At 52.9% G+C, this 18,485-nt stretch overlaps 1 protein-coding gene across 1 annotated transcript in view; it reads right to left on the bottom strand.

The window, feature by feature from the left end:
- The window catches only part of LOC102975309 (spectrin beta chain, erythrocytic), a gene marked incomplete at its 5' end in the record, with an annotated part of 40,659 nt that extends 22,179 nt beyond the window's left edge, over nt 1-18,480 (bottom strand). The window contains 12 exons of the mRNA XM_028484193.1: nt 885-1,015; nt 1,595-1,873; nt 5,580-5,669; nt 6,112-6,318; nt 6,699-6,962; nt 8,338-8,484; nt 9,959-10,049; nt 10,140-10,342; nt 10,807-11,563; nt 15,682-15,819; nt 16,888-17,758; nt 18,369-18,480. Coding sequence (XP_028339994.1) covers nt 885-1,015; nt 1,595-1,873; nt 5,580-5,669; nt 6,112-6,318; nt 6,699-6,962; nt 8,338-8,484; nt 9,959-10,049; nt 10,140-10,342; nt 10,807-11,563; nt 15,682-15,819; nt 16,888-17,758; nt 18,369-18,480 — 3,290 coding nt within the window. The remainder of the gene's footprint in view (nt 1-884; nt 1,016-1,594; nt 1,874-5,579; nt 5,670-6,111; nt 6,319-6,698; nt 6,963-8,337; nt 8,485-9,958; nt 10,050-10,139; nt 10,343-10,806; nt 11,564-15,681; nt 15,820-16,887; nt 17,759-18,368) is intronic.
- Between the last annotated feature and the right edge of the window lie 5 nt (nt 18,481-18,485).

Raw genomic sequence — 18,485 nt, 5'->3', positions numbered from 1 at the left:
GATCAGAGGAGCCAGCCTCCTCCTCCCCAGGCCCGAGGCAGGGACGAGTGGCGGAGCACAGCTTCAGAGAAACGGCAGAGCAACTTTTCACGGGGAAGAGTTGGGGAGAGAAGGAACCACCCCTTAGACCATGATGCTTCAGGGGATAGTGAAATGTGTTCCCCTAGAGGGGGTGCCTCCCGCCCTTGCCTCTGACTCTGGGAAGCTCAGAGAGACAAGTGCAAATGCAGACCTCCTCTGCTATTCTTCCAGGGAGGCTGAGGCGTGGACTGTCTGAGCCTGGCTCCACCAGCAGCAGACCCTGCTCAGCTCTTCCGGGAGGGACATGCCATACCAGGGGCTCGATCCCTGGGGCTCCTTGGGAGATGCTGAGGCAGCTGCTGTGGGTGCCCTGAAGGTGACTGAGGACAGGGCCATGACTGGGGGTGGCCTGAGGTGTCTGGCCCAGTGGGCTCCCATTTATGCAAAACCCACATAACTGAACAGTTCAGATGGGTATATAATGATCTCGCTGAGACACTGTGAGATCCTGAGGTACCTTCTGGACCACAAAAAGAAAAGCAAATTTAGGCTATGCTGAAAGATGTTGAAGACTAACTCTTGAAAAGACTGGAGCTCTCTGTTCACCAAGAGGGTAGTTTTGCTGTTCCATTTCCTAATCTCTTTGCAAACCAGGCCTCAGTCAGCCCCGTGTGAAGTTACACGAAACCACAACATAAAAGGGAATTGGGCCAATTAGCAGGCCAGAAGGCAGTTTTCTCAAACCCACAGTTTTCGGGAAAACTGTTCCCGTTTTCCGCCTTGGACCTGAAGGGATCCTGGTTGGTGGGGGCCATGGCCTGATGCCCGGGATCTGGCCAAGTTGTCCCAGGAGGCACACGCACCCCTCGGGGTGGCCTGCAGACAGCAGGCTCTGGGCCCGGCCGGCCAGCTGCTTGATGTTCCTCCCGTACTCCTCTACTGTGCGTTGCTGCCGCAAGTGCCGCTTCAACATCACGATGGCGCCCTCTTCATCCTAGGAGGCAGCGGACTGTCAGGGCATGAGCTCACCTGGCCCAGGTTACAGCCCAGCTCCTGGAGGTGCCCGAGATGGGGGAGGGCCAGGCTCGCGGGACACCCATAGAACTGCGCATGGTCCCCTCCCCTCTCCTCCCGTTGCCCGGCAACACCCACACCCTACCTTCCATTCGTGGCCCTCAATTCTCGTCTGACATCCACCCTTCCCAGCGCAGATCCAACCTCTGTCCCCATGGAAACTTCCTGTATCACCCCAGCTTTTAGAGACCCCCCCTCACCTCACCTCTCACCCCCTCCCGCAGCAGTTCGTCTGCACAGAATCCATGGCACAAAAAAGGTGAAGAACCCTTGGGTTAGAGCAAACCTAATTGGCAAACAGGGCACCCGGCTGCAGTATGTGCACTGTATGTTCTTGAGAGGAGGGGCGTCCTGAGAAGGAGGGTACCTCGTACACCCTCTCCCTGCCCTCACTCCTCACGCACCTGGCCTTACAGGTTCCCCACTGACTGCCCACCTCCACCCAGCTCTTCCTCTGGGCTGGTCTTGACACCCAGCCTGGCACCCTGCCCGAGCCGACCTGGGGGGTCTCGTCGGAGAAGACGTAGAACTCCTGCTCACTGATCCAGGCCTCGGCCTCGCCCGCGTCCAGGTAGTACTGCTGTGCCTCGCTGGCGTCCCGCAGGCGCTGCAGCCGCCCGGCCGCCGTCTCCCGCAGCGTGTCCCACGAGCTCTGCAGATGCCCCAGGCGCTCCTCCACGTCCCGGCAGTCGATCTCGGCCGCGGCCACCAGCTGCTGCCCTCTGTGCAGCACGTCCTCCACCCGCGGCGCGTGGCCCAGGATCTCGTTCTGCAGCGTCTGCGGCCAGAGGGGAAGGGCTCAGGGGCTGGTCTTCCCACCGTGCAGGGCAGGCCAGGGTCATACCCTGGCACCTCTCGCCCTGAACCCCTTGGGGAAGCTTGAGCGGAGCAGATGTGGCCATAAAGACTGCTAGTGACCAGGTGCCCAGCACGGTGCTGGGCCTGCCACCTCATTCTCCTCTGGCCCCCAGCATGGCCTTCTGAGGTAAGCACTGGACACCAGCGCGCAGCAGTTAGGTGCCGGGGCAGCAAGTGGCAGAGTGGGATTTGAACACGGCTCTCTCGGAGCCCTGAGCCTGTGCTCTTGAGGGCTCCGTACACCTCCTGTTCCAGCAGAGCTTGATTTCTTAGCTGTACATGGTGGAGGAGAGGAAAACGATTCTTAAATGGCCTTCTGAGATCTGATTTTAGCCGCTTTTTTACTCTGTATAAAACAATAGTTGACAGTTGCTCCCTGTTCAGAGTTTAGGATTTCGTTTTATTTTCCCCTGTTTCTATTTCTCAAATCATTTGTGAGCTTTGTATTATTTCCTGCTTGAGCCTTTGGTCACCAAGATGGCATTTTCTTCCCACTCTGGTGATGGGTCACCTTTAGCTTCAGGGGGCCGTGACATGTCCTCACTCGCTTTCTGGGTCCTAGAGGCCCCAGCCTGGTTGCTCCTTGCATGTGGGCTTTTGGCTCCTTACCCCCAATCTCCTCCCTTGTTACAATTTCCCATGGCCTTGAAAACTGTCTAGAGGGCGGGGGGTAAGAGCAGTACACACAGGCTGTGCTATGACTGTCAGCATTGAAAACACATAGAACTAGCAGTACCCACAAGCCACCTAACTTACTGAAATGCATCTTTACACTTGATGCTCAGAATCTCGATTCTGACAATTTCCCATGGTCTCTGCAGTTGTATTCAAACAACCCGTGATGTCAGCTCCGCTTTGCCTCGTTACTTGCCCTGAGATCTTATAACCTCTCCCTGAGATCTTATATCCTAAAAAGGTATTTCTTTCTCTCCTTTTAAGCAATTCCTTTCTAGGCTCCTGTGCAGTATGCTTACTTAGGACATCTTCTTCCCTGACTTCATTCATTCAACCCGTAGTTATTATGTCTGATGTATCAGGCCCTGTTCTAGGTTCTAGGGACAATATGGGAACAAGATAAACAAAACCCCTGCCCTCATAAAGCTTACACTCTAGAAGAGGAAATGATAAGCATGTAAGTAAATGAATGAATGTATATAACAGGTACTATGAGGAACAGACACCACTGAGATGAGGATTGTCTTCCAAGGCGTGGTGGTGGCCACTTTAACTGGGGGAGTCAGGAAGGGCTTTCTGTGCAGATGACATCTGAGTGAGACATGAATGATGAGGAGAGGGTAACCCCACAAAGATCTGGGGGATGAGTGTTGCTGGCAGGAGGGAAGAGAGAGTGCCAAGAAAGTCCCTGGGGTGGAAGTAAGCCTGGACGGTCCAAAGGGCCAGGCAAGCTAGAATACTGTGAAGGAGGGCGAAAGTGATAAGGGAGGAGATTCGGGAGGAGGCAGGGGCCAGACCAGGCAGGACAGTGCTTTTTAACCCTGGTTGCAGGTTGAATCATTGGGGGAAAAAGACACAGCCAAGGGCCCCATCCCCAGAGATCCTTATTAATTGATCTGAGGTGGGACCTGGGTAATCGTATGTGTTTAGGTTCCCCCAGGTGATTCTAATGTGCAGCCAGAGTTGAGAACCCTTCGTCTGGCACCTGGCAGGTTCTGTTCTAGTTGCAATGACGGCCATTAAAGTGGTGGTTCTCAAAGTGGGGTTCCAGGCCAGCAGCATCAGCATTGCCTAGGATCTTGATAGAAATGCAAATTATCAGGCTCTGCTCCCAGAGTTTGATGCAGTAAATCTAGGGTGGAGCCTGGTCAACTGTGTTTTAACAAGCCCTCCGGGTGAGTCTGATGCACACTGACCACTGCAGTAGAAGAAATGATAAAATGGGATTTCGGCTTTAGCAAGGCTAGCCTAAAATAGTCTTTACTGGGGCAGCCATGCTCTCCCACGAGATCTTTCCCTGCTTGTTAAGGGGAACCCCATCCATATTTGTCTTGCCCTTCTCCTGAAATAGCAACCTTCAGCCAGGGCAGTTGAAAATCACTTGGCAATAACACTTATTGAGGCTGAAGTCTTGAGTACTGGAAGGACTAGAGTTGGCTCAATTTACAGTTGAGGAAACTGAGGCCCCGAGAATAGCCTTCTATCAGTCTTTCCCACTTTAACTGGAGGGTGTGATGTTAGCAGAAGCCCCGCCTCCACCACCTTCTAATTCAGGTCCCTACATGTTGCCACCAGAACCTCTGTGATTTGATCATGCCAACTAGAAGCAAAGCATTCGAGGGATCTTTTAAGGAACCTCTTTGAATATAATTCATTCAGGCCTTTGCACAGCTGCTGGGTTCTGTGAGCAGATGTTGGCTGCTGATATTTGTGGGGAAGGGCGTACTGTCTGCCATGACCTTCCTTCCCCAGTGAGCTGCAGTACCGACTGGCACTCTGGGACACACTGCTCTTCTCTGGGATAAGTTCCCAGACTCTCCTTGCTCAAGGCTGCGGCTGCCCCCACTTCCTGAGCCAGAGAGCAGACCAGGCAGCAGGGACTCTCTGCCCAAGAGCAGGGGTACAGCCAGCCTCTGGCTAGACCACGGGGCCAGACCATGACCCCATGCAGCTGGCCTTCCTGGAGGACGCAGGCTTCCCCTGCAGCCCCAACACAGACGAGGTGCATGTGCTCACTTCCAGGGTTCTGACCAGAGCTGCAGAGATTCCCAGTGTGGCCTAAGAAAGCAGAACAGCCAACGGATGTTTGCTCCAATGACTCAGAGTCCAAGTTCAGCGGCTTCCTCGTGGCGCTGCAGCCCCACAAGTATGCTCATGTGTCTAGAGAACAGGGGTCTACTTACCCTGAGGAGACTCAATGGGCCAAGCTTAGCCCTGGAAGAGGGACAAGGCAGTGATGGGAGAGACGCCAGGAGCTAAGAGCCTCCTCTCAGGGAGGTCACAGAATACAATAGCTGTAAAGCACATGAAACCCCAAGCCAGGGCCTCCAGGTCCTGCACGCACCTGTGCCCTGATGGGTCTGAATGGCCGGAAATCCCAAAGCACCTGGACCCCCCAGCCCCATTCACCTCCGCCCCACTCTGTGGTCCTCCCAGAATTCTCTCTGCCATCACCGAAGCTGCTCCTTTGGCTATGAGAATACAAACACAGACTGGGGACCCTGTAGCTATCAACAAGAACAATAACCTGGGGCTTCCCTGGTGGTGCAGTGGTTAAGAATCTGCCTGCCAATGCAGGGGACACAGGTTCGAGCCCTGGTCCGGGAAGATCCCACATGCCGCGGAGCAACTAAGCCCATGTGCCACAACTACTGAGCTTGCGTGCCACAACTACTGAAGCCTGCACGCCTACAGCCCGTGCTCCAAAACAAGAAAAGCCACCGCAATGAGAAGCCTGCGCACCGCAGCGAAGAGTAGCCCCTGCTCGCAGTAACTAGAGAAAGCCCGCGCGCAGCAACGAAGACCCAACACAGCCAAAAATAAATAAATTAAGTAAATAAATTTTTAAAAAAAGAACAATAATCTGTTATGTGCTGCTGGGGACCTTGTGCAGATCAGGGCTGGGGCTTCCTCCGTGGGGCAGGTGGGACTGACGAGGTGGCAGGACTCACCTGGTTCTTCTTCATGAACAGCTGCACAGTTTGCAGGTTCGTGCCATAGTCGGTCGACTGGGCCAGAGGCAGCCTCTCCTCCACCCAGAGCTGCGGAGACCAGAAGGCGGGGGACAGCTGATGACAATCACAGCCACCCTTTCCCCATCACTCACCGTGGGCCAGACAGAGCTCTGCTTACTGTGTCTCCCCAGCTCTTCCCAACACCCCATCAGGGTTTTGTAAAATGGGGGCATTTTGATATTTTGAACTGAGGCTCCAAATAACTTGCTCCTGGTCACTTGGAGGGAAGGCAACGTAGCTGGATCTCGAGCCCAAGTCTGCCTGGCCCCAAAGTCCACGAGCGAGCTACCAATCAAAAGGCACTGGCTTACACTGACGTTTGATGTAGTCATCACGACCACGCTATGAGACAAGGTGGTGAGGTGACCAGACATCTGCTACCAAGAACTGCCCCGGGCAGCAGCCAGCTATCCCGATGACAGCTGCTGGCTCAGCCGCTGGGGGAGGGGGGGAGCTGCGGCCCACCCACCGTCTCATCCTCTAAGTCCCGGCTGATCTGCAGCTTGGCTCTGGATGATTCCAGCTGCTTCGTCCTCCTCCCCAAGGGCTCCAGAAGGTCCAGGAACCGCTTCTCGATGCTCAAGTCTTCCTGCTCTGCCTCCTCTCCCAGCGAGGGCATCTGGGCAAACAGCTCCTCCAGCTCCACCTTCCGCACGTTCACTTGGTCCTCCACACGCTGGGACACAAGGGGACAGAGTCGGCACCAGCCCTGGCACCTGGGCAGCCCCTCGTCCACTTCATTGTGCAAATCCCACCCATCCTCAAAGGGCTGGTTTGAGCTCAGCCTCCCCTAAGAAGTCTCCTTGGATTGCCCCCACCTCATCTTTTGCCCCTCTGAGCATCTGTCCTATACTTCTCATGCACACTTTTATTACCCCATCTGGATCCCTCCCTGTCTTACCCATTGCAAAAGGGTAGGAGCTGGGCTGTGAACCGGGAGACCTGATAAAAGCCAGCCCAGCTAAGGGCACAGGAGGATACTCCCTTTAAGGTTGCAGATTTGCTTCCAAGACCCCCTCCATTCCAACACCCTCAGTCTACAACCTGCTCACTTGCCTTCAGCTTAGCCAGCATCCTGTTGACGCTGGTCAGGTCCTTGCCCAGGTCGTCCGACCGTAGCTGGTCCTCCATGGCCCTGATCCACTTGTTGAGGTCGGCGTGGGTCTGCGAGCGCAGGTCAGAGCACCTGGCGGCTGAGAGGTGCTGAGCCGTCTCCTGTGTGGCGGCCTGAAGCTCATCCCAGAGCCGGTGCAAGGCTTCCAGCCTCTGGGACACCAGGGCCGCAAACTGGGGCTTCTCCTCCATCAGCTGCTTTCCTTCCTGTGTGGAGAAGGAGGAGAGTTCACCCTCTGATCTTGGAGAACTGCCCTGTTCCAGGTGGTTGCAAAGGGCTAACCGAGGGTAGGTCAGTGAGGCAAAGGATCTGCCTAGAACTCAGGTGAGGCTCGGCTGAAAGACTCTGCACCCCCAGAGTTATTTGCAGTAGAAGGAGGGACAGGGAGAGCATGTCTGGGGCAAATGACTCAGGGAGACTGTAGCATAGAGAGCTGCAGACAAGAACCAGCTAGTACTAAAAAATTTTTTTTTAATTAAAAAAAAAAAGATTCAAAATCCGCCCAGGTACAACAACCATGGAAACCTCCCTGTGAGTTTGTTTGTTTGTTTATTTATCGTGCCGTGCAGCTTGCGGGATCTTAGCTTCTAGACCAGGGATTGAACCTGGGCCCTCAGCAGTGAAAGGGCAGAGTCCTAACCACTGGACTGCCAGGGAATTCCTTCACCCTCTCGTAATTGTCTTGCCAGAAGCTGTGCACTGACCTTCAGTGATACCTTTTAGTTGCTGAGTTTGCCTTGTCTGGTTTTCACCCACATAAATGTATCTTTTTTTGGAAGGTTACAGTATGAGATGATTTGGGCCTAGGAATACATACTTGCTAATAATAGTTAATATTTACTGAGTGACTAATAATTGCCAAGTAATATTCTAAGTGCTTTAATGCTCACAACTCCCTTGGGTAGGTACTGTTATTATCCTCATTTTACAGATGAAGAAACTGAGGCGCAGGGAGGTTGAGGAGTCAGACAGCCTGGCTCGGAGCCTGCACCCTTAGCCACTGTAGACACAGCCTTGTGTGGCCCTAGGCCCGCATTTTCCAGATAGCCACAGCAGGGAGGGGCAGATGTACCTCCCTTCCTGTTCCCAGATCTAACTCCAGCCACATTTTGACTTGGGTCCCTGGGCAAGCTTGTTACAGAGGGGACCCTTGGTATGAATGACCACTCCCTGGTGGTTCTGTCCATCCAAACAGTGAGGGTCAGTAGTCCCTGGCCTTTTCTGCTCATCTCACATATTCCCCCGCCCCTGGGCAGGACAGTGCGGGGCCCTGGTGTGGACGATGGAAGGCAGACAGAGGTTACTGCCATCCTAGCACTGAAAGCTGAGGCTCTGACTCTGTGTCCTCAGTGTCCTGGACTGTCCCCAGACTCAGGTGACCCAGAGGAGGCACCCATTCTGACCGGGCTTTATAAGACTGGACGTATCAGGAGCTCTGAAGGTTTAACTACTATTTGGAGAAGTTTTTCACGTCCAGGATCTACACCGTCCAGCAAGCTGCGGGCCAGTGTCCATGCCCTGTGTGAAGCGCTGCTCAGGGAAGCGTCCCGAGCAGAGAGCCCAAATGATCGCTCTACTCACTGCATCAATGTTCTCTAGCCACCCCTGGTGGGAAGCCAGCTCTGCCACGAACGCCTGGTGCTTCAGCCATTTGTTGTGAAGGTTTCGAGCTTCATCATAGGAGACATCCTGAGATGTCAGCAGCTTGTCATTGATCCAGAGAGTGAGCTGTGGGCAGAAAGAGTGGGTTCAATGGTCCCCGAGTGTCCTTCTTTGGCCAGGGGCTCAGGGCAGGACTGCCGCCTACCTCTGGCTGCAGAAGGAGAGGGCCAAGGGGAGGAAGTATGAACACAGCAGAGTACTCCCCTCCAACTCTGGATCCCTAACTCCCAGCACAGGAAACTTAACCTGCGTTGTCTCAGGGCTAAAATACAGGCACTACTGTGTCTTCCCCTCTAGAGTGTGTGCAGTATGACCCCAGGTACATTTATACTTCTCTCCACATTTCCAGGACCGAGGACAGGGCCTGGCCTATTGCAACAACTCAACAAGTGTCTACTGAATGGATGGATAAATCCACCCTTGGGCAGTAGGGGGAGAAATCATTACTAAACACAGAGAAAATGTTCTCTGAGGAAAAAGCCAAGGGCAGATCCTATAATTAACAACGAAGGAAGAAATGTGATGAGCCTCTGATGTTTCCAAGATGTCCTGGCACCATACCAAGCCTGGTTGGTACCAAGGGCAGAGGTGGGTGAAGACAAAGTCATTTGGGTTGAGAGGAAAGGGGTAGGAGAATGGAAGCAAGAAAGAAGTCAGGGAAAGCCCCATTCCACATGGAAGTACTGTTCACGGAAGGACCCAGGAGTGCAGGTTAAAGACCTTCCTGTACAGCTCTCCCCAGGCTGAGCGAGGACCTTCTGAGTCAGCAGTTCTCCAACCAGAAGGTTGGTTGAGAATGCTGCTTTTTCTCACCCCCTAAGTTCTGATTCATCTGGGCCCAAGTGGGGCCCAGGAGTCTGCATCTAACCAGAGCCAAGACTGGCTCCATAATTTGCAGGGCCTGGTGCAAAATGGAAATGTTCGAAATTATTAAGAATTTCTCAGTGCTTTGTGACCACCTAGAGGGGTGGGATAGGGAGGGTGGGAGGGAGACGCAAGAGGGAGGAGATATGGGGATATATGTATACATATAGCTGATTCACTTTGTTATACAGCAGAAACTAACACAACAATGTAAAGCAATTATAGTCCAAGAAAGATGTAAAAAAAAATTTTTTTAAAGTAGAATCTGCTAAAGGAAAACTATTTTAAAAAAAAAGAATTTCAAGATGGCAACAGGAGAGCATTAAACTAAACATGGGGCCCTTGTAAGCACGGGGCCCCGTATGAATGCACAGGTCACGTGACTTTCAGGCCGACCCTGACCAGGGCCCTAGGTGACTCTAATACAGATAGTCCTCAGGCCACTTTTTGAGAAAGCCTGCCCTGGACTTGACAAATTAGAAGATATCTTTACAGATTTGAAAAAAAAATTGTAGAACCAAAGATTCTAGAGGATGAAGGACTTAAGCTGTCAAGTGCCCAGAGCTCTCCACTTACGGAATCCAGACTCCTGAGTTAGAAAGGACTTCCCACCTCTAGGACACTCTGCTTCTAGAAGGAATCTCCTGCAAAGTGGCCAGCCTGGCTGGAGCCTCACCTCCTGGCAGTTCTGCAGAAAGTTCTGGAGCTCCAGGTTGTCTCTCAGAAGGACTGAGGCCTCCTGGGCCTTCTCGTCATTCTTCCTGTGCCTGGAAGGGAAGCCAGAGCCACGGTCACGATGGTGCTGAGTGCTGTACCACCACCCTACCTGGCCCCGTGACCCTAGGGCCGGAGGGTACCTGTCCTCAATCAGCTGCACCTTCTCCTTGATCTTGTCTGAGTAGAGGTTTCCTTCAGCTATCAGCTTGTTTCCAGAGTCCACAGGACTCAAAACCTTATCCCGGTTGTTCTCCATAGACACCAAGAATTCCTCAAACTTCCGGATCCTGGCCTCTGCAGCTTCTAGGGAGTCTGGGGGCTCCAAGTGAGCCAGAGTATATTCCTGTTGAAGCAAGTTTCCAGAACAGGCATGAAGACAAGCTGAGGAGGCGGGGAGGGCACCTGCCAGGCAGGAGCACCATGTGCAGCCATGCAGGTTACAGCATGAATGGCACCCCCTGGAGCTGTGCAAGGAAGAAGCTCCCTGGGTCTTGTTCCCCACCCCCACTCGGGGGCACCTGATCAACAGGGTGCCTAAAGCCACATGGAAGGGTAACCACCCAAGGAAAAATTCACTTCTCTAGCCTCTAACTGGCCCAAGAACAAGACGTAGTCTGGGACACGGGGCTGGAAAGGGCACATGATAAGGAACGAAGAGGACTGTCCCCCAAACTACTGGCTAGAGAGAGTCCAAGAAAAGCATAATTTCGTCCCTGAGCCCTGTAGCACTGTTGCAGACTTACGACATAATTCCCTGTTGCCCTGAGAGATGCCCCCTGGCCCCTGGCCCTGAATGCCTCGCCCTACCTGGTTGCTGAGGATGGCTTCAGCCTGCTTGGCATCTTTCTGGAACTCCTGGAAGCTGAGGCACTGGGTGAGGGCATGGCTGCGGCTCTCCCACATCCGGTGCAGGGCATCCCAGCCCTTATCCAGGCCATCCAGCCGCTGACCCAGGAGCAGGTACTCTGGGTCCGTCTGGCCATGGATCACCTTCTCTCCGGATGCCTTGACCTGCTGGTAGCTCTTCTGGTGCCCGTCAATGTCGTCCTTGATGGCCGCATGCTGCTGCAGGAGCTGCTCGGCCTCTGGGAGGGACTCGGGCATGTCCTTGGAGGCCACATCCTTCTGGGCCGTCGACAGCCAGGCCTGGAAGGCATCCAGATCCTGCAGGAAGGCCTGCAGCTGGCTGGCTTCCCCCAGCGAGGCCTCCTGGCTCTTCAGGGCTTGCTGCAGGGCCTGCCACAGCTCCTCCACATACGCCTGCCTCTGGCTAATGTCCTTCTTCAGCTCAGGGTGTGACTCCATCAGCCGCTGCGACTCCTGCTCCAGGGCACCCACGCGGGCATGGATGGCGGCCACGTCACGCTCCAGCCCCGACAACTTGCGCTGGATGGCAATGACGCCTGCCAGGTCCCGGCCCAGGTCCTTTGTAGACTCCACCACCTTCGTCTTGTCCACCACCCACTTGCTGGTCTCCTCGCAGTCTACACAGTAGCTGTGCACCCGGAGGGCCGAGTCCACAGCCTCCCGCCGTTCCAACACCATGGTCTGGAATTCCTGCCACCTGCCGAGGGAGACGGGGGACACAGAGACACCCTCTTCCTTAACGCTTCCCACAGGGTGTCCCTTCCAGATTTAGAAGGGACACCAGGTTTCCCTTCCAGAGTCTCTCCTGATAGGCCTTGCACGCCGAAAACAGTCATCTATCCAACAAACTGTCATGAGTAAAATATGTTTATCCAATTTTACTCAAGACAACATAACTGCCAATCAGAGCTTTCCATCAGCAGGAGGTGAGCTGTGATGGTATTCAACCATCAGTAAAGGAACACGATGCTCTGTAGGTAAGCTCTGTAGGTGGTTGAATTTCAGGCAAACGTACAGTTTCCCCAGAGTGTGAAAAATATAAGCATACCTTGTTTTATCGTGCTTCGCTTTACTGTGCTTCACAGATATTACAGGGGTTTTTTGTTTTTGTTTTCTACAAATTGAAGGTCTGTGGTGACCCTTTGTTGAAAAATCTATCACTGGCATTTTTCCAACAACATTTGATCACTTCATGTCTCTGTACTACTTTTTGGTAGTTATTGCAATATCAAACTTTTGCGTTATTATATTTGTGTGGTGATTTGTGGGCAGTGATCTTTGATGTTACTATTGCAAAAAGATTATGACTCATTGAAAGCTCAGATGATGATTAGCATTTTTTAGCGATAAAGTATTTTTTTTTTTTTTTTTTTTTTTTTTGGTGGTAGGCGGGCCTCCCTCCGCTGCGGCCTCTCCCGTCGCGGAGGACAGGCTCCGGACGCGCAGGCTCAGCGGCCACGGCTCACGGGCCCAGCCGCTCCGCGGCACGCGGGATCCTCCCGGACCGGGGCGCGAACCCGGTTCCCCTGCATCGGCAGGCGGACGCGCAACCGCTGCGCCACCAGGGAAGCCCCGATAAAGTATTTTTAAATTAAGGTATGTACGTTGTTTTTCTAGGCATAATGCTGTTGCACACTTAATAGACTACAGTATATATACTGTAAACAACTTTTATAAGCCCTGGGAACGCCCCCAAATTTGTGTGACTCGCTTTATTTTGATATTTGCTTTATTGGGGTGATCTGCAACTGAACCCACAATATCTCTGAGGTACACATGTAATGAAAATAGTTAGAAACCTCCCATTATCAACCTCAAGAATGCTTTAGGACACAGGGTCCCAGCTTCCCCAGAGGAACCACACAGATGCCTAAGACCAAGTTCCAAGTGCCCAGGGCCTAAGAAAAGCCACCATGGTTCTAAAACAAAAGAGTCCCGGTGAAGAGAAGGAAAAGGAAGACGAAGGGGGAAGAAGAAGCTGGGATTATAATTAAAACATCATCTTAACCTTCATGGGCAGTCTGGAATGAAACTGGGGAGGGTGCAGATGTCGGGCAGATGTCCTGGGGTTGGTCTGCAGCCCACAGTAAGCTTCTTCTAAAGAGCTGCCCATTAGCCTGGGCCCAGACCACCAGGGACACCTCCTGTGGACCCCGGTTTACTCATCCTGTATCACCGTAATCTAGACGCACACGATAGTATGCTGAACACACATTCGCTAATTGAGCCTAACTCTCTTGAATATCCACGATGTATAAGCATTATGGGTAGTTCTGTGCCTGGTGCAGAAATGCTGCTGAGGCTGGACCTCAAGGGAAAGGAGCAGAATATTTCCTCCAAGGTGGTCTGAAACCACTGTGAAAGGATAGCGAGGCACTCCAGGGCTGTGAGATCTGGCTCCGTCCAGAAGCCACAGGAGAGGGTCTGGCGGTGCCCCTGGGCAAGTGGCTCCATGGCGATTTTCCAGACTTTTCCTGGTGTGGCCACACTGCAGCCACCAGGCAGAGCCCACACAGGACACAGGGTGAGGTTTGGGTCTAGTCTGCCTCCTAAACCCACCTTCCCCTCCACTGCACCATCTCCCAAATGGAGGCAGTTGACAGAACTGCTTTAGGTAGCACTGGCCAGACCATGTCAGGAGTCCAGGTTTGGTCCCGGGCCCAAGATTGTTAAGAAAATGTTGGTCAACTAGAATGCATGTGGTGGGAGGTAATCACACATTCAGTAAATGTTTGAATGACTCATATGTGCCGAGCCTGGCAGAAGATATTTCAGTTTTGTCCCTGGTCACTCATTCACTGTGTTATATCACACAACTACCAAGTGCCTCGTTCCAGGCCCTGTTCAAGGCTCTGGGCATGTAGCAATGAACAAAGCAAAGTGCTCTCATTCGAGTGGGCAGAGACAAATAAGTCTTTAATCCATCAGGTGGTGACAAGTACAACGGAAAAGACGAAAGCAAGATAACAGGATCGAGGCAGAGGAGCTGGATGGGAAGGAGGTAGTGATACTTTGAATGGGGTGGACAGTGTGGGCTGCTCCAAGAAGCTGACACGTGAGCTGAGATCTGAGCGAGGGACTAAGGCAAGTGGATATTGGGGAAAAGAATATTCTGAGCAGAGGGAACCTCAGACAGCAAAATGCTTGGCGCTCAGAGCACTGTGGACAATATATAAAGATACTGCTCTTCATTTGCTTACAGTCTAGTGGAAAAGTTCTTCAGGACAAAAGTAATTATAATACAAGGTAGAATGTGAAGCTCTAAGCCAGTCAAGGAAGGGAAAGATACTTTTTCATCCTGGAAACTGGGAAGGAGAGGAACCTGGACTGGCCTAAAAACAAGTATGATTTAGACTACGTAGTTGGAGGAGGATGCACTCTGTAGAGAGAACAGCAGCGACTTGGATGGGGTGAAGAATGACAACTGTCTTTAAAAATACTTGAAGAGCTGTCATGTGGAAGAAGAATCAGGGTAAGTTTCGTTCTCTCTAACAGGCAGAGCCCAAATTTCAAGGAGGCAGATTTCCACTCACAATGAGATCAAACTTTCTACCCAAAAGGGGCTGCTCCCAAATGGGGTGTGCTACACGGGGACGGGGCGAGCTCCCTATGCTTGGAATGTTTGTGCAGGATGCAGGCTGTCTGGGGTACACGGCTCAGGTACCTTTCAACACTCAGATGTCACGGAAAACCATTTTACCTTTTCACGCCTCCGGTTCTCTCTCACCTGAGGAAGACAAGTACCTTGGTGTATTCCACTTAGCAGGGTGTATGGCTTAGAGGTCTGTAAGATCATTCGCTGACTCTAACTCATCAAAGCAGCAGATGTACTAGCTGACAAGTTCTTCCTGTGTGTCGTGCACATGCGCACACATACATGCATTCACATGCATCCTGTTACCTCCAAACCTAAAGAAGAACAAGGAGGCGTGCTCCTCCTCTGCATAAACCTTAGATTACAGAGGACCCTCCTGAACTACAGTCCCCTTCTTTGGATGCTGAGATAATCTAGTGGCTCCAAAGTCACGCCGAGTGTCCTCTTAAGCCCCCACTGTGCTGCTCCTTTTCTTTACAGCTGAGTCTTCCCTGACCCACCTCCCAGGTTGCCTCGGGCCGAGCAAGGCTCAGGCACAAGTGCGGGGAGAGGGACAGGGGTGGTGGGGAGATGGTGAACACGTCCCATTGTGCGTGTAGGACCCAGGGTAACAAACAGAACACAGGCGCGTGCTCTGTCCTCAGAGGTCCTCAAGGAGCTTGTGGCAATTACACCCTGTACTGAAAGCAGCCCCTCTCCAAAGGCTCCTTAGGGCCTGTTTTTTGTTCTGGCCACGAAGCGTGCTCAAGGCTTGCTGCTAACTCTCCTCTTCATTCAAGCCAGTCTCATTACCAATGCTACATTTTGGTGCAAGCAGGAGCTTTTTTTAATGGACAGTACTTAAGAGCTCTCAGAAAGCAATTTTCCCTGCCTAAGAACGTCCGGGGAAATGTGACATGAGTACCACATGGCCTGATTCTAACTATGGATGCACTCAGGACATTCGCTCCATCACTCAGCACATGCCCGCCCCAGGCACAGCATTCGCAGCTCTGTGAACAGGTCTCTCTCGCTCCCTGGGCTGGTCACCACACAGGTCTCTCCTCCTTGCTGCTAAAGCTCCAGTGTCAGAAGGACACTTTGGCTGAGAGAGGCAAGAGCTCTGAGGGTACAAACCTGGCAGTGCATAGCAGGCATCCTGACTTCTGGGCCACACCCCCAAGGCTCTGTCAGGTGTCGGGAAAAGAAGCCCCTAGCCCAAAGCCCTACCCACACCCCACCTGGTATTCAGGTGGTCCTGGCACTTCTTCACTTCCCCACTGCGTGGGTGGCTACTCTCTACCAGGCTGTTGGCAGCAAGGTTCACGCCATCAATCTGAGCCATTAAAGTCTTCATCTCCTGGTCCAGGATATCAAACCTGATGTGGACAGAGAAAATGAGGATTGGTAAGGCAGCAGTGGCCAGTCTGCAGAACGTGTAGCTCTTGCTTTCTCCTTCCACCTCCTAAATACATTGACCAGGTAAGAGGGGAGAAAGGTGTGCTGACACACCCTATTTTCTGGTTCATGGGTCCAGTTTCATGGTTTAGCATTTCCTGGGTCAGCCTGGGAGAGAACTGGTTACTTATAAGACAATTGGCTAAACAGAGAGGTTTTTGGGAAAATGAGGTGTAGGAGGTGTTAATCGCCACAGAGACTACCTGCCATGCCTCCACTGCCCCAGCTGCTGCTCATGGACCCTAATTCCACTGCCTTGACACCTGGACCCGAAGGATACCTCCCCAGCCAGGTGCTCCATCCCTGGGTAGGAGAAAGCAGAGCTGCTGAGGGGAGGGGCACTGTGTGGTTACGAAAGCTGACTCTTCTGGGATAAGAGCCCAGGTCCCTCCAGCATCAGCGTGGGACCACCTTGCCTTGGCATGATCGAGGAGTGACTTCTTTTCCTCAACTCCTTGGATTCTGTACTCAGGATGATGGGATGCCGCACAGACTGGGGGCACGCCCTTCCATGACAGAGTGCTGATGGAATTGGAATAATGGAAATGAGAGTGGCCTTGCAGACGGGTGATTTACAAACTGGTCTCTGTGACCCCTCGGGGTTCTGTGGTTTAGGGACTGCCAAAGAAAGCTAGAGCTTGTGGGGTCCAGCCTCTTGCGCCCCCTTCACCACAACCACTCCACTTTCCACTGTGTTATCTGTCAGGGGTTCCATATACCATTCATTTGAACAAAGGCTGCTGTAGCTGAAAAGTCATCAAACACCTGGACCAGAAAGAGCCCCTTTGTCTTATTTTGAGGAAGGTCCCAGGGGGTGAAGTACCAAGAGCCACAGAGCCAGATTAGAACTCGTGACTCTCAGTGCCTGGCCTCTGTGATCAGGGGCATCCTATGGCCTCTCAAAGAGACCCTTGTTGATCTGGAGGCTGTTCCAGCACTAGGAGCACAGACCGTGTGGGGGGAGGCGAGAGGGAAGGGCCGGCCCTGACCTGTGCTGCACGACCTCCAGGTCCTCCAGCGTGTCTGGGATGTCCATCTGGGCCAGCCACTTCCCCTTCTCGCCCATCCACAGTTCACAGGCATCCGTCTCCCCAAACACCGTGTACAGGTCCAGGGCATCCTGCAGCCTCTGCCGACGCATGTCCGCTTGGGCCACCACCTGCTGGTAGAGATCCCGGAGGGCCTGCAGCCGGTTGGTCACATCTGGGGAATCCCGAAACTCTTGGGGGAACCCCTGGGCCTGCTGTTCCAGATGCTCCATCACCCCGCGGCTCTCCTCTAGCTCCTCCAGAAAGTCCTTGTGCTTCTTGCCCAGGGCCTGTGTGGCCCCTTCATCCTGCCCCACATCTTCTCCCGAGAGCAGCCGGTGGGCATCTTGCAGCCAGGCCTTCAGATCGTCCGCATCGCCCTGGAACTGAAAGAAGTTCTCAGCGTCCTGGAGGTTCTTCTTGCGGAAGGCAGCCAGCTCCTTCAGCTGGTTCCACTGGGCAGACACCTCCTTGATCCGGGCCTCGATCTGCGGGTGCCCAAACTGCTTGCGTGCAACCATGCCCTCAGCCTCCTGGAAGATCTGGTCCAGGTGGGCGTCCAGCCCGTGCAGCTCGTCCTCGAAGGCCTTGTGCTTGCGCTGCAGGATGAGCACGCTGGTCAGGTCCTTGCCATAGTCCAGGGAGGAGTAAATCTGCTCCTTCTCCTTGATCCAGCTCTCGGCCTCATCCATCTCCCAGAAGAACTTCCAGAGCCGCTTGGACTGCTCCAGCTGGGCCTTGCGTCCGGCTGCCGTGTTGCTCAGCTCCTCGAAGCACTGCTCCAGGTGGCTGACACGGTCCCGGATGACCTGGGGGTCGCAAGGCTGGTACCCTGGGAGGAATGGGAGGAGGGAGGGCAAAAAGGGTAAGGCTTTCATCTGAAGGGCAACCTTCAGATCAGGTGCCAGGCTAGGACCATGTCATCTAGAACCTGCCATCTCACTGAGGCTTTGGGATTGGACACAGGGGGTCCCAGTTCCCAGCTGCTTAGAGGACAGGCTTTTAATTAGTTCCTTTTAATGAATTCCCACTAAAACTTCAGGAATAAGACAGGTTAAAAGTTGGGTCAACTCTCAGTAGAAATGCACAATGTAAAATTATTTTTAAAAAGAACCAGGCACAAATTTCAAGATGATTCTTCAAAGAGGCAGTGGGGGTCACCTACCTAAGACCAGAAGCTATAAACCTAAATTGTCTCTGCCATAACTTGAACTAGCAGAGAGAATGAAAGACGGAACATGCCTTCTTGGTTCTTATAAACCCTTCTGATTAGAGATGGCCAAAGTAGTTGCCTGCCCTCTGGAGAATTTTGCCATCCCTCAAACTTTTTTCTTGCACCATTAGTTGATGAAAGAGGCACAATTCTACAACTAGATTTATCCAAGCTGGGGTGCTGGAGTGCTGAGCCAGAGGCCTCAACAGGAAAACACCTGTGGCCTCACCTGGCTCCTCAGTGAACTGAAGAGTGGCTGTGGTGATGGCCTTCACTTTGTCCCCTTGGATGGCGATGTCAGCCTCCATCAACTTGTGTTTTTGTAGCAAGTCCTCGACCTCCAACA

This window comes from Physeter macrocephalus, unplaced genomic scaffold (assembly GCF_002837175.3).
Source record: "Physeter macrocephalus isolate SW-GA unplaced genomic scaffold, ASM283717v5 random_142, whole genome shotgun sequence".
Classification (NCBI taxonomy): Eukaryota; Metazoa; Chordata; class Mammalia; order Artiodactyla; family Physeteridae; genus Physeter; species Physeter macrocephalus.
The sequence above is the reverse complement of the archived record's forward strand: the minus strand, read 5'-3'. Positions and strand labels throughout refer to the sequence as shown.